This window comes from Hyperolius riggenbachi, chromosome 8 (assembly GCF_040937935.1).
Source record: "Hyperolius riggenbachi isolate aHypRig1 chromosome 8, aHypRig1.pri, whole genome shotgun sequence".
Classification (NCBI taxonomy): domain Eukaryota; kingdom Metazoa; phylum Chordata; class Amphibia; order Anura; family Hyperoliidae; genus Hyperolius; species Hyperolius riggenbachi.
The window spans coordinates 201222004-201236811 of NC_090653.1; the positions used below are offsets into that span (position 1 = coordinate 201222004).

General features: G+C 44.0%; 1 protein-coding gene across 1 annotated transcript in view; it reads right to left on the minus strand.

The window, feature by feature from the left end:
- PAPPA (pappalysin 1) overlaps window positions 1-14808 on the minus strand; it is a 591278-nt gene that overhangs the window by 13417 nt on the left and 563053 nt on the right. The window contains exon 20 of the mRNA XM_068248107.1: window positions 10306-10377. Coding sequence (XP_068104208.1) covers window positions 10306-10377 — 72 coding nt within the window. The remainder of the gene's footprint in view (window positions 1-10305; window positions 10378-14808) is intronic.

Below are 14808 nucleotides of genomic sequence, written 5' to 3' on the forward strand. Positions count from 1 at the left end.
AGAAGTACAGAATCACTGAGAGTAAGAATAGTCAGAACGAGCAAGAGTCATACACAGATAATACAATATTCAGTTATAATTATGGCTATCAAACAATCCTATCACTGTGTGAAATCCCCGGTTTCCTCCCGGATCAAAGCACACCGGATCTAACTACGGTCTGAGCGCTAACACGAAGTATTCGCAACAGCAGACAAGTTGCGAGTGATTCAGGGAAGCTTAAGAAGCAGAGGAGACCCCTCCGGCACGCCCCCTCTCATCAACCAATGAGGAACGGCGAGCGGCTCCTCTGACGTCAGCCGACCGGCCGGTCAGCTGACGCGCCTCCTCCCCGCATAATGGTCTCATCTATGCGCGCGCAACAATGCAACCCTATGTGCTGCTGACAAACTCGTCCTCGGCGTGCTAGACGACCGAGGACCGGATAGATCGTTAGGCAGAGAAATGGAGACGGCTGCGGTGGTATCGCTGTTCACCACAGCTGTCTCTTCTGTGTTTGTTACAATGAGACTTTGAAAAAGAATGAAAAAAGTCTCATTGTTGAAAAACGAAAAAAGTTTGCGAGAGACTGTGAAGTCTTCAAGCATCATCTCGCATATAAATGGCAGGTGAGGAAGCGGGACAGGAAGAACCTGCTGCCCGTGTTACCTCCCCCTAATAGGGGCGGGACCATCCCTAAACCACCTGTACCCTTAACCCCACGAGTTCCAAGGGAGCCGGGACGCGGACACTTGCCTGCGTCACCCCAGCAACGGCACACCCCCAAATGGAAATCTAAACCATAGGGGAGAGGTGCACCAACTGGGATGCAACCAGGCTACACACCCCATGCTGAGTATGATTATCCATTTAGACCAGGCCCTTCTAATAGATACCCCAGTAACAGTCATCATAATTATGATAAGGGTTTTAACCGACCGGGCCATTCTAACTACTATCTACATGATAAAAATTATCCACCTACTGATCATCAGTCACGTTTTGCAGTGCCTTACTGCCCTCAAACAACAGATTTAACCCCCTCCTCCATTAGGAGGAGGAAACCCCTTTTCAATGGAACTACCCCAGGTCACGTTTCAGGGATGATCTGGGAGAGATTATCACCAAAATTTCTCCAAAGGCCGCAAAGAAACGACTTGCACAAGTAGGTGCCGAGGAGGAACACGAGAAAAAGGCAAGAAATTAATTGGTCAAGGCATTTTTAATATTAGTGGGTGACCATTGAGTAAAGATGAGTTGAAGTTAATTGATAAAGGTTTAAAAAATGCCCCTTCTTGCCGGTTAAATAAATTTGAGACTTTTATAGATGTCCACAAATTTATACGTAAAATTAATATCAAAAAGTACTTCTAGAAGAAAGAGGGGCCTAGTACCAGGTTTAACCCTCCAGTGACATATAAACACACCAATCTAAGGAATAGATCACTCTTTAACCCTCAAGATAACGGTACAAATAGCACCGTGGACACCTTTAAACAAATGGTGCTTCATAATTCCACTAATTTACAGGCCGTGGTTAAAATCCTTTTGGAGGACAAACAGTTAGTTATCCGCCCCGCTGATAAACTGGGAGGGGTCGTTGTCCTCAATAGGGATCAATATAATGGCAAATTGAACAAATTGATGGGTGATTAGATATGGCCCGAACGGTTCGCCGGCGAACGGTTCCCAGCAGACTTTCGTGGTTCGCGATCGCGGCAAACCGGGAACATTTCCGGAAGTTCGGTTTGCCCCCATAGTGCATCATGAGGGTCAACTTTGACCCTCTAAATCACAGTCAGCAGGCACATTGTAGCCAATTAGGCTACACTCCCTCCTGGAGCCCCACTCCCCCTTATAAAAGGAAGACAGCGTCAGGCAGTGGACTCACTCGTGTGCCTGCAGTAATTAGTGAAGGAATAGCTGCTGCAGACTCTCATAGGGAAAGCTTAGTTAGGCTCTTGTAGGCTTGTTAGCTTGCTCGTGACTGATTGTTATTGCTAAAAAAAGCACCCCTCAACAGCTCTTTTGAGAGCTAATCTTGTTCTTGTGATCTATTTTTTTTTGTGTGGCCCACTTGCATTATATACAGCCCTGTCAGTCAGTGTCACTGTGCCTGTCTGTGTGTGACAGGTGCACATGTAATACCCATCACTGCATATACCTACTACCTGTTGTGTTCACTTCAGTGCGCCCACCTACCTACGTGAGGGTACGCAGTGTCACTGTGCCTATCCAGTACCTGTCTGTGTGTGACAGGTGCACATGTAATACCCATCACTGCATATACCTACTACCTGTTGTTCACTTCAGTGCACCCACCTACCTATGTGAGCGCACACAGTGTCACTGTGCCTATCCGGTACCTGTCTGTGTGTGACAGGTGCACATGTAATACCCATCCCTGGATATACCTACTACCTGTTGTTCACTCCAGTGCACCCACCCACCTACGTGAGTGCACACAGTGTGATATACCAGTCAGTGCATACCTGTTAACTGCACCTGTGTGACTGACTGCACATTGTATTAGTCAAGTCAGTGCATACTGTTCACTTTATCCCCCAATATGGACAAAACAAAAGGCAGAGGCAGGCCACCTGGCAGGTTTGTTTGAGGTCGTGCTGTCGTGATTTTGTGCGGCCTGCGACCAAAGTACAGTGTTCAGAAGACGGCACATGCCATCAACCCCCAATATTGTCAGGACGTAGTTGACTATTTAACACAGAAAACCTCATCTTTCTCAGCTTCCGCACAGAAGCATGACATATATTCCTCCTCCTGCTCTGATTCTGGCACCCCACTTGACACTCAGTCTGCCGCCACCACCAAAGTGCCATCACCACAGGACTCAGCGGTGTGGAAATTTTTGTGTGTGTTTGCCTCAGATGAGAGCAATGCCATCTGTATTCTCTGCCACCAAAAATTGAGCCCTGGAAAGACCAAGATCCTCGTAGGGACAACTACCTTACGAAGGCACATGATTACAAAGCACAAACTGCAATGGGATGACCACCTGAGGGAAATCAGCACACAAAAGCAAATCCATACACCGCAGTGGAAGATATGCAATTATTTCTCAAAAAAGGCGATACCCAAACTGTACCGTGATGTTGAAAGGCAAGTGGTGTCATCTCTGGCACAGCATTGGGTCAAGGGACCATCTGACCACGTGGTCTGCAAAGCACGGTCAGGCCTGCCCGAAGACTAAGCTGATCAAATTTGATCAGCTGCACAGTCACTGTTCTGTCATTCAGCTACCTCAGCCCAGCGACCATATGGACTTGAAAACCGCCACGGCCTGCACTCTGGCCATGGTGCGCACCAGTCCAGCACGGCCGTCACTACACAAACAGCTGTTTGCGGTGCATTACACAGTGAGTTTGGTGTGTCAGTGTGAAGCAGTACTCTAATTACACTCCCTGATTAATATATACACATGCAAGATGTTTTAAAGCACTTTAGGCCTGCAATTTAGCATTCAATGTGATTTCGGCCCTTAAAACGCTGCTTTGCGTCAAATCCAGATTTTTCCCCGGGACTTTTTGGCGTGTATCCCACTCCGCCATGCCCCCCTCCAGGTGTTAGATCCCTTGAAACATCTTTTCTATCACTTTTGTGGCCAGCATAAATTTTTCTAGTTTTCCAAGTTCGCCTCCCCATTGAAGTCTATTGCGGTTCAATTCGCGCAAACTTTCGTGGGAGGTTCACAAACCCGGTTCGCAAACCGAAAATCGGAGGTTCGGGTCATCTCTTTGGGTGATAGAGTGACCTATACGAAGTTTCCTGGTGACCCCACCAAACGTTACTCTGATGAATTGAGAGACCTATTAAAGGTCGGCTTGCGTGAGGGTTTCTTGAATGACAGGGAATTTGAATATTTAATGCTGAGTGCCCCGCGTATCCCTGTCATTTATTAGACACCACTCATTTATTAATGACCTAGTAGATTCAGTAGTGAGCAATGTTGTTATTTTTGCAGATGATGCAACATTGCACAGAATCATCAACTCTCAGGAAGATAGGGACATATTGCAACAGGAGCTGGATAGGATGGTTATATGGGCACATAAATGGCAGATGAAATTCAATGTTGAAAAATGTAAAGTCATGCATTTTGGTCATACCAATGGTCTAGCACTATACAAAATAAATGGGATACAGTTGGGGACATCAAACTTGGAGAAGGACTTAGGAGTACTCATCGACAACAAGTTAAATAATCGCACTCAATGCCAAGCCGCTGCAGCTAAAGCTAAATACATTTTGGGATGCATTAAAAGGGAAATAAAAACTCGAGATTCTAGTATAATATTGCCCCTGTTTAACTCTCTAGTAAGGCCACATCTGGAATATGGAATTCAGTTCTGGGCACCACATTACAGGAAAGATATTGCAGTTTTAGAGCAGGTGCAGAGACGAGCAACAAAATTGATACGTGGGATGGAAGGTCTCACTTACCAAGAAAGGTTAGATGAACTGGGTTTATTTAGTCTAGATAAAAGAAGCCTTAGAGGGGATAAATACATCAGAGGGCAATATAAAAGCTTGGCGGATGAGCTTTTTGTCCCAAGGCCTTCTCAAAGGACTAGAGGACATGATCTGTGCAGGGAGGAAAAACGTTTTAGCCATTTATTTAGGAAAGGGTTCTGTACAGTAAGAGTGATTAAGATGTAGAATGCATTGCCATAGGAAGTAGTTAGGGCAAACTCTATACCTGCATTTGAAGGGGGCTTAGATGCTTTCCTTGCATTGAAAGACATCCATGGCTACAATTACTAGGTAATGCCCAGTGATGTTGATCCAGGGATTTTATCTGATTGCCATCTGGAGTCAGGAAGGAATTTTTTTCCCTTTTGGGGCTAATTGGACCATGCCTTGTAAGAGTTTTTCGCCTTCCTCTGGATCGACAGAGATATGTGAGGGAGCAGGCTGGTGTTGTACTTTGTTATCTGGTTGAACTCGATGGACGTATGTCTTTTTTCAACCCAAATAACTATGTAACTATGTAACAAGTTAGCAACACTGCAAACTTTAGTGCCGGTTTTGAAAGAATATTGTGACGTAAGATTGGGGCCGATTTGCTGTGAGATTGAGTTTGTTTGAGTTAATCGAGATGTGTTTATTCTTTCCTCTTAAGCTAATACCAATGCTCCCACATGGCAATGCTCTCTTTGAGAATTCCAGGAAGAGGATAAGTTGGTGGCCATCATCTACCTTAACTTCTTGATTTCACTACAAGATACTTATTCATTGTTATGTAGAATTGAAAATCTCCATTTGAATGTGCCAGCTATTTTAGGCTTGATACCACACTACCCAAAATAATTTAAGAGTAACTCCATTAAAATGTAAAGAGAGACCCCCTGGGGAAGCTATGTTAGTATTTCAGAATCAAGATCTATTTAGATCTTTAGAATTTATTTTATTTCCTGAACATGACTGTGACATGCCCAGAATTTGGTTTGGCACATAACATGGCTCAGAGTAGAAGTACAAATAAAAATATCCCTGGAAAATGATAAAGGAAAGACATAAGTAATAAGAAAAAGCATGATAAGCAGCAGTGGTAAGATACATTTAAACAGTGTTACACTAGGCAGTTTTACACCAGACAGTCTATTGGTAAGAGCAGCAACAGTCTCAGTTTATGGGGGAGAAAGGGAGAGACTCTGGAGGAGGGAGGACATGGAGGGAGTTCAAGAGGTTGCCTTTCAGTCCTTGTGGAGATGGCCTGAAACGTATGGCCTGGTGGGAATTGGACTGGTGGGAATTGGATGAAGAAGCAGTGACCTGGGTGTGAGGAGTTGTTGGCAACCATTAACACTCTGGAGCACAGTCTGGAGTTGTACATGAGGTTCAGTGAGAGGAGGGGTTTCCCAATGATACTCTCCCCTGATCTGATAACCCTCTGTAGTTTGTATCTGTCCCTGGTGGAGAAGTACCACACCAGGATGAACGAGCAGAGGACAGATTCAATGGTTGCAGTTTAGAAGCTCGTCAGAAGCTCCTGGGCCAAACCGAACTTCTTAAGTTGGCAAAAGAAGAATTTTCTCTGCTGGACTTTTCTCTGGGTGGAGGAGGTATTTGCCTTCCAACTCAGGTCCTTGGAGATGGCTGTGCTTAGGAGGTGGGTGCAGGATACTCTTTCAACCTCTGTGCCATCATTGTAGATTGGAAGAGGGGTGGGAGCATCCTTCCTGAAGATGATGATCCTATCCATGGTTTTGGCTGTGTTGAGGACCAGCCTTTTTTCTCTACACCAGTGGCATATTCTGTCAACCTGCTGATGGTAGGCCTGCTCACCCTTTTTGGTTACAAGACCAAGGATGATGGTGTGGTTATTGAATTTGATGACCTTGACAGTGTTTGCCATTGATCTGCAGTTGTTTGTGTTGAGGGACAATACGATCAGAGACAGGATTCAGCCTTGTGGGGAACCCGTGTTGGAGACCCTTGATTATATAAGGAGATATCACCCAGCTTGACAACTTGTTAGTCAGGAAGTCTGTGATCCATAGGCATAGGGTAGGATGGATGTCGAGTGCCGCCAGATTGTTCTGTTGTGTGCGGGGGATAGATGGTATTAAAGGCTAAGCTGAAATGCTGTATATGGATCCTGGTGTACGAGTCTGATTTGTCCAAATGGTCACTGATGAGCTCCAGGCAGATATTGATGGTGTCATTGGTGGACCTGTTCTCTTTATACACAAACTGGAACGGGTCCAGTAGGTGTGATGTAGACAGTTTAAGGAGTGCCAGAACCACTCTTTCAAAGGTCTTCATGATGATGGATGTTAGGACCATGGGCCTCTCGTTATTGAAGTCAGAGTCCCTGGTTTTTTGGGACAGGGATGATGATGGATCTCTTGCAGCACATGGGAAATGTGCCCCCCAGGTCAAGCCACTTTTGAACCATAAACAGCGGCAGAAGCGCCTGACCTGGGCTACAGAGAAGCAGCACTGGACTGTTGCTCAGTCGTCCAAAGTACTTTTTTCAGATGAAAGCAACTTTTGCATGTCAATCGGAAATCAAGGTGCCAGAGTCTGGAGGAACACTGGGGAGAGGGAAATGCCAAAATGCCTGAAGTCCAGTGTCAAGTACCCACAGTCAGTGATGGTCTGGGGTGCCATGTCAGCTGCTGGTGTTGGTCCACTGTGTTTTATCAAGGGCAGGGTCAATGCAGCTAGCTATCAGGAGATTTTGGAGCACTTCATGCTTCCATCTGCTGAAAAGCTTTATGGAGATGAAGATTTAATTTTTCAGCACGACCTGGCACCTGCTCACAGTGCCAAAACCATTGGTAAATGGTTTACTGACTATGGTATTACTGTGCTCAATTGGCCTGCCAACTCTCCTGACCTGAACCCCATAGAGAATCTTTGGGATATTGTGAAGAGAAAGTTGAGAGACGCAAGACCCAACACTCTGGATGAGCTTAAGGCTGCTATCAAAGCATCCTTGGCCTCCATAACACCTGAGCAGTGCCACAGGCTGATTGCCTCCATGCCACGCCGCATTGAAGCAGTCATTTCAGGAAAAGCATTCCCGACCAAGTGTTGAGTGCATAACTGAACATAATTATTTAAAGATTGACTTTTTTTGTTTTAAAAACACTTTTCTTTTATTGGTCGGATGAAATATGCAAATTTTTTGAGATAGGAATTTTGGGTTTTCATGAGCTGTATGCCAAAATCATCAATATTAAAACAATAAAAGGCTTGAACTACTTCAGTTGTGTGTAATGAATCTAAAATATATGAAAGTCTAATGTTTATCAGTACATTACAGAAAATAATGAACTTTATCACAATATGCTAATTTTTTTACAAGGACCTGTATATAATCAGAGGGCTGTCTTCCGCACTTGTGAATTGGTCTCCTCTGTGTCAATGGCTGCAGATTATGTTAATATGTTGTGATGTTGCTGTGCTGCTGATGAACAGATACAGTAGATAGATAGTGTTAGTTCTGATAGATTGATATCTTGAAAGATAAATAATATAATTGCAGATAGATAACTAGATAGGTAGGTAGATTATATCATTGCTGATAGATAGGTAGGTAGGTAAATAGATAGATAGAATAACCCCTGATAAATAGAAAGATAGATGGGTAGGTAGACAGGCTGACTGGTGTACTTTTACATATGCTCCTGTAATCTGCTGAGCTGAACATTATAGTCAGGATGTTACAGCCAGGGTTTTATCCTGCTATATTATTTTCCTCCTCCTCAGTTGAGTTGCTAATAATGGGTAAAAGTTGTTTGCAGGGTGTGAAACTGCTGCATATGACAATGTGGAGTAGTACGCCTGCGCTGCCTGGCGGAGCGCGTCCTAGATCGCGCTCCTGTTGCCAGACACTCTCTGTGCGTGTGCGTGACGTCATGAGTAACGTCACGCTCATGTGCAGAGAGTGACCGGCAACAGGAGCGCGATCTAGGACGCGCTCCGCCGGGCAGCGCAGGTGTACTACTCCGGGTCATTGCGACCCGGAAGTAGTAAGAGGCCCAGAGAGGTTCGCCAGGCGAACGGTTTGGCCCATCACTAATGACAACAGGTGTTCTTGGTCATAAAAAATACAAATGTATTTTGTTATCTATAATATCTAGCACTGTAGCCAGTGTTCGTTCTGAAGCAGGTGCTTTTGGCGCATGGCGCTCAGTGCTGGCCGCTGAAACCAGGCACAACATAACATTGCTGCGCGGGGCACATAAGAGTAATTCGGGGCTCCGTTGATCATCTGACCCCAAATTACACCTCTCTGAGTTATGACGACTCGGAGGGGGAATAGTATTTAATGCCGCCAGGGAGTTTTGCGGCAGCAGGGAGAATCATCATTCTGCTCTCCCAGCGCCCAACTCACCCGCAGCATACTAATACATACACTCTTCTCATCACATTAGAATTGTTTATAGTAGTGCAAAACTTGTTCACATGGTGTGGTGCTGCTGCACAGTGTTCCTCTTCCTCCTCAAAGTTTAGTAGTTGATAGTAGCACAAACATTGTTCACAGAATGTAATGTTGCCAAATAACACAACAGATCTTCTTTGACAAAAATAACACATTTATTTTTTCATCTATAATAATATATTGCATTGTAGGCCAGTACTACTCCTCATCATCACAGTTGAATTGTCGATATAGTAGCATCATTTTTATTTTGCAGGGTGTTATACTGCCGCATAACACAACAGGTCTTCTTGACAGAAAATTACAAATTGATGTTGTTTTCTATAACAATATATAGCATTGAGGGCAAATGTGAGTTCACCTCATCACAGTTCAGGATAGTAGTGCACAAGTTGTTTGCAGGGTGTGATGCAAAAAAATTACCAACTATGCTGAGTTACAGAGGAAGGGGTAGCTTTGTCTGGGGTATTAGGGAAAGTGCTTTGTGTTGGCTTGTGCAGCAAGAACCAAGAAGCTATCCAGGCCTCAGAAATCTTCATACTGCTGATGGTGGTGGTGGGGGTCCATTACTACCACACTATGCAGAACAGTTAGTGGACTACATGACCTGGCCTGGGTCATGTAATAGCACCCCCTCTTCCTCCCAGTGCCAGACAGAGGGTTCACAGGGATTTCAAAGCAGAAGTGTAGATATACCTCCTTCTCCTACTTCTCCCTCTGCTGCAAAGTCTAATTATCCATCCGGAGATGTTAATAGGAAGCCATATGAAAATAAAAAAAAACAGATACTCACCTAAGGGGAGGGAAGGCTCAGTCCTAATGAGCCTTCCCTCTCCTCTCCCAGTGCCCTCCGTACTGCGCTGCCACCCCAGTTCACATCCCCTGCCGAGGGGACTTCGGAAGCCGAGTCCTCCCGAAGACAGGCGGCTCCATACTGCGCACCTGCGAGTGCATCATAGAGGGCGCTCGTGCATGCACAGTGTAGAGCGGCCCGTCTTCGGGAGCACTCAGGCTCCCGAAGCATTTGCGAAGCCTTCCTTCGGCCGAGAAACAGCGGTATTTGACCGAAACGGTTGAATACCGCTACGGGGGAGCCAGGACAACAGCGGGGACCGGGAGAGGAGAGGGGACGCTCTATGGGACCCAGAGCCTCCCTCTCCCTAGGTGACTATCTGACTTTTTTTATTTAAAAATGGATTTCCATTCACTTTAAGCAAAATTTGGATGCCTCCGAGGTGGAGTCTGACCAATGGGAAGGAGAGACAGAGCATGATGCCTGCCTTTATGCACAAGTGTTTGCGTCATCAGATGTATTTATTTATTTGCATTATAATTATTACAAAATATTGTTGTATATATAAATACATGTAATGTACCCTATTTTGAAAGACTTAAAGACATTTCTTTCTTACCTCACATCTTTTAATGCAGTGAAGCTCCTCTGGGGGAGGGTACCACTGGTGTCTTCCTGTGCAAATAATTTTCTATAAAGAGGACAAAACAAAGTGTCATAAAAACACAAGCATGCTGGCACCACAACATGAAAACAACTAGTTTTACCTGAACTGAAAATAAACAAAACCCTGTACTGGGCTATTCTAGTGAGACCCTCCTTGTAACTATAATCTAGTACCATACTGCACAGCTAAAAATCCTTTATACGAACATTATTTTATTAACTCCAGTTGACTGAGATTAAGGCAAACAAAAAAATAAATGACTTCATGACTTCTATTAATCAGACAAATCAGTGGATCAACATTTACATTTTTATATCTGAAGGGTAGAAAGCCCTTTTTTATGTAGCTGTAGCTGGGTAAAGCTATATATGTTAGAAATGGAAAATTATCCATTTCTACCTCATATCAATGATTTGTCATCTAAGCATAGTGCCTCATGCTTTCTAGTGTTTAGCCTCACCTCTCTGAGCATTCTGCCATACACAGGGCCAGTGCTGCCATTAAGGCAAAGGGGGCAATTACCCCAGGGCCTCCAACTACTGCTGCTGGCCCCCACCAATGCTGTCAGACCCCCAGGTGGTCTCCCCCAACTGCTACCCGGGACTACTAATTTGTGGCTTCATTGTAACTCACCTGTCCCAGTGGGCTGCTCTGTCTGTGCTCTGTATTCATCCCTGCTGCCTGCCCTTTTTCCATGACCTGGTGCAGGATACTTAGGCATAACCTGCACTGGGTCATGGAGAAGAGGCAGAGGGGGTAAAGATGGAGCATAGGTGGAGCAGTGTACTGGTTCAGATGAGTAGCAATGAAGCCACAAATCATGCAGGGGCCCCAGCGAGTCACAGGGAGACCACCTGGGTGATGGCAGGCAGCTCAGGGGCTCTGGGTGCAGCTTAAACTGGCCCTGGCATTGGAGTTGGAGAATAGAGCAAAGTCAGGCTTGATACTTATTAAAGTTTCTCCGCAACTAAAGATCAAAAGGGGTTAAGGCTTGTCCACTCACATTTTGACTATATTGATAGTCAAATATACCCTATTGATTGCATCCGTGTGTGACAGACTTTTATTGTCACTGTCTGACTGTCACACGAGTTAGTTATCGACTACTACACTACTACTAGGGATTATTGTTAGTTGTTACCTACGTACTAGTTTACTTAATTTGTACTGCTATAGTCTGTGAGTTTATTTAGTGCCGCAGGCTTCACTACTACTATGTAATAGTTACTTCACAGGCCAGGCCAGCATCTGTTGTGATCTGTGACTGTCATCTGTGACTGCCATATATTTTATTTATTTTTTATTTTTTTTCTTATTGTGTTTGTATGACTTGCAGAGGTAGAGGGCGAGGCACCACCAGGAGAGGCAGCGCCATTGCTGCAGCCACTGGCAGCACCAGCAGGTCTGTGCCTGGTCCGCCACCAGCCACTGACCACAGAGTTGTAGAGGAGGGAGTAGCTGCTGCATTTAACCTCCTGCTGTCTGTGTTCCTGCCGCCAGGGTCCACAGAATTATGCACTGCTGCCATGCGCCACTAGCTATTACGCCACAAATTTAGCTATGCTGTTGAAGAAAAAATGTTACAACAGTTGAGTTCTGTACGGGAAAAAACATTAAATTGGGTACAAGAGGAAGAATGTGAACACGAGGAGGAGGAGGAGGAAGAAGAGGAGGAGGAGGAGGAAGAAGAAGAGGAGGAGGAGGAGGAGGATAGTTTTCCATAATTTTTTTTAAAATTACACCTATGTAATTGTGATTTCCTTTTAAAAAAAATGCTTTAAGGCCATCCGAATTTGTGATCACGACTATTACCCGAATTCAATTACCGATCACGACTCGAATTCAAATCGAATTCTATGGTTCTGATCATGGCCGAATCCGAATTTGACCCGGACCCGAATTTGAATGTTCTCGAATCGAATTTGGGTACATTCGAGCATGACTGTCTATGAGCACTTTATCAGTTTTCACATTTACTGCACTTTATTTAACACTTTTTGACCACTTTTTTTTCTAAATTGGAAGGGGGAGTTAAACCACTGCAGAAACAGTAATAACATCCACCTGGAGGTGCTGGAATTGTGGAATACACTACAGAAAATGCTGTAAGGCTGGCAAAAAAACATAGAGACAGCAAAAAGGTGAAATAGACTACACTGGCACACTGTAATGCTGGTATAAACTGCAGGGGCAGTGGATTGCTAATCACAAGGGGTACCAAAAAAGTGGAATATACTGGAAGATAACTGAAATGCTGGAGTACACTACAGAAGAATATGGAAATGTTGAAAAGATGGACTATTTTACTAGGGGCTGAAATGTTGGCACACACTACAGGGGATATTGATAAGCTTAAATACACTACATGGAATACTGAAGAACTGGAACACATCAAAAGACACTGGAATGCTGAAGTGCAATATGCCCTATATTGCATTTCAGCATTCCAGTGTCTTTGTGATGTGTTCCAATTGTCCACACTGGAATATTCAAATTCATTACAGGAAGGTCTGCAATGTTGGAATACACTGCAAAAAATGCTGGGATTCTAGAATACAGAGGATACTAAAAAACAAAAATGCCCTTAACTACACACTGGACATCTGTAACACATCACAGGGATGCTGGAATACACTACAGGGTATGCTGGAATACTGGAATACATTACATGGGGAAATAGAATGCTGGATTAAACTGCAGGAGGCACTGAAACGCATTACAGGGTGAGCTGGAATGCTGAAATAGACTGTAATTGACACTGGAATGTTGGGATCTGTCTCAAGGACAATGGAAAGCTGGAATATACTAGAGGGAGGACTTGAAAGCTGGAATGTACTACAGAGGGATACTGAAATACTGGTATACACGACAGGAGGAGAAGAAAGCTGGAACAAGGTACAATAGAATGCTGTGTGTTATTTTGTGCTTAAAGACCGCTCCACGGCAATTGGCGTGGATGCAGCAGCCGCCCCAGGACCGCCTATCACCGATTGGCGTAAGGTTCTGGGGGCGGGGAGTGCAGGAGATCGCACGTGTCGATGCACCACATCTCCGTTGGATGACGGAGCTCCGCCTTCAGTCTCCCAGCGGTGATCACTGTTAGACAGCGAAACCGCCATCTTTTTACTTACTACTGCGCTGCAATCTAAGGCAGCGCTGTACTGGGGACAGCCGTGTGACACGGCTGTCCCCCTGATAGGCTCGGGGGTGATCCGCTGTCATAGGCTGAATCCTATGACAGCCGATCACAGTGATTAGCTGATAGGGGGGGGGGGGGGGAGGGAGGGGAGAAGGTAAAATAAATAAAAAATAGGCAGTTTTATTTAAAAAAAATAATAACATAAATATTGATTAAAAAAAAAAAACATTGATGGAGCGATCAGACCCCACCAACAGAAAGCTCTGTTGGTGGGGAGAAAAGCACTTGTGTGCTGACATGTGCGGCCCTGCAGCGAGGCCTTACAAAAAATGGCCAAGTCTTTAGGGGGGTTTAACACTGCGTTCCTCAAGTGGTTAATTTCGTGTTACGTAAAATTTTGTGTTTTACGAGAAAAATTACACAAAATTACAAGTAACATGAAATCATCATTTTTGTGTTTTACACAAAAATTCAGCACCAAAATATTTTTAATTACAGAAAATGATCGTAATTACAAAAATGTTGTCATGAAAATTATTGTAACTAGGAAAATTTGGTGTATTTTTTGTGTATTTTAAATTTGATGGTCTTAATTACCCAAAATTTTATGTAGTTTTTTGCAATTATGATTTTTCATTTACAATCAAAATTACAAGAAATTTCACAAAATTATAATTAGCACATTACGGTCATCACTAGCTCCACTCATTAGTCCCCTTTTCTTTTTGAGGGACACATATGTGGGTTAGGTAATATTTGGGAAAAAAGGCTTTGCCCTAACTAGTATTTCCAAGTTTTCTGCATTGCAGGCTTGGCAGGATGTACATTAGCTAGCGTTTACTTTGGGTGGTGCATAACTAACTAAAGGATAACAATCACAATACTTTGGCTCAGCAAATCAGTCTCATTGCCTCATTTATAGCTCAGCTTTCACAGCCATTGCTACTATTAGAGATATCACAGTTTTAGCTGTCCTGAGCTTCGATGATAAATTGATATTTATACGGTTTCATCTCTTTTTCAGATTTGCAAGAGCTTTCCTCCCAACTATCTTTTAATTTTATGGCAACAGTCACAAACTGCAGAGATCTTCAGGCCTAAGCTAATAAACATTAGTATTATTTAATCTTTTCCCCTTTTATAGGTATCTGCCTATAGATCAATAGAATTCGACATGATATTCATGCTTTTTTTCATGTTGGCAGCAAGAAAGGTTTTGCCCATTACCCTCTACCCTCTTAACTCTCATGAACATGCTTTTCAACTCTTCCTCACGTTCAGTATCCACATTTGTGTTGTCTGCATATATGATGTTG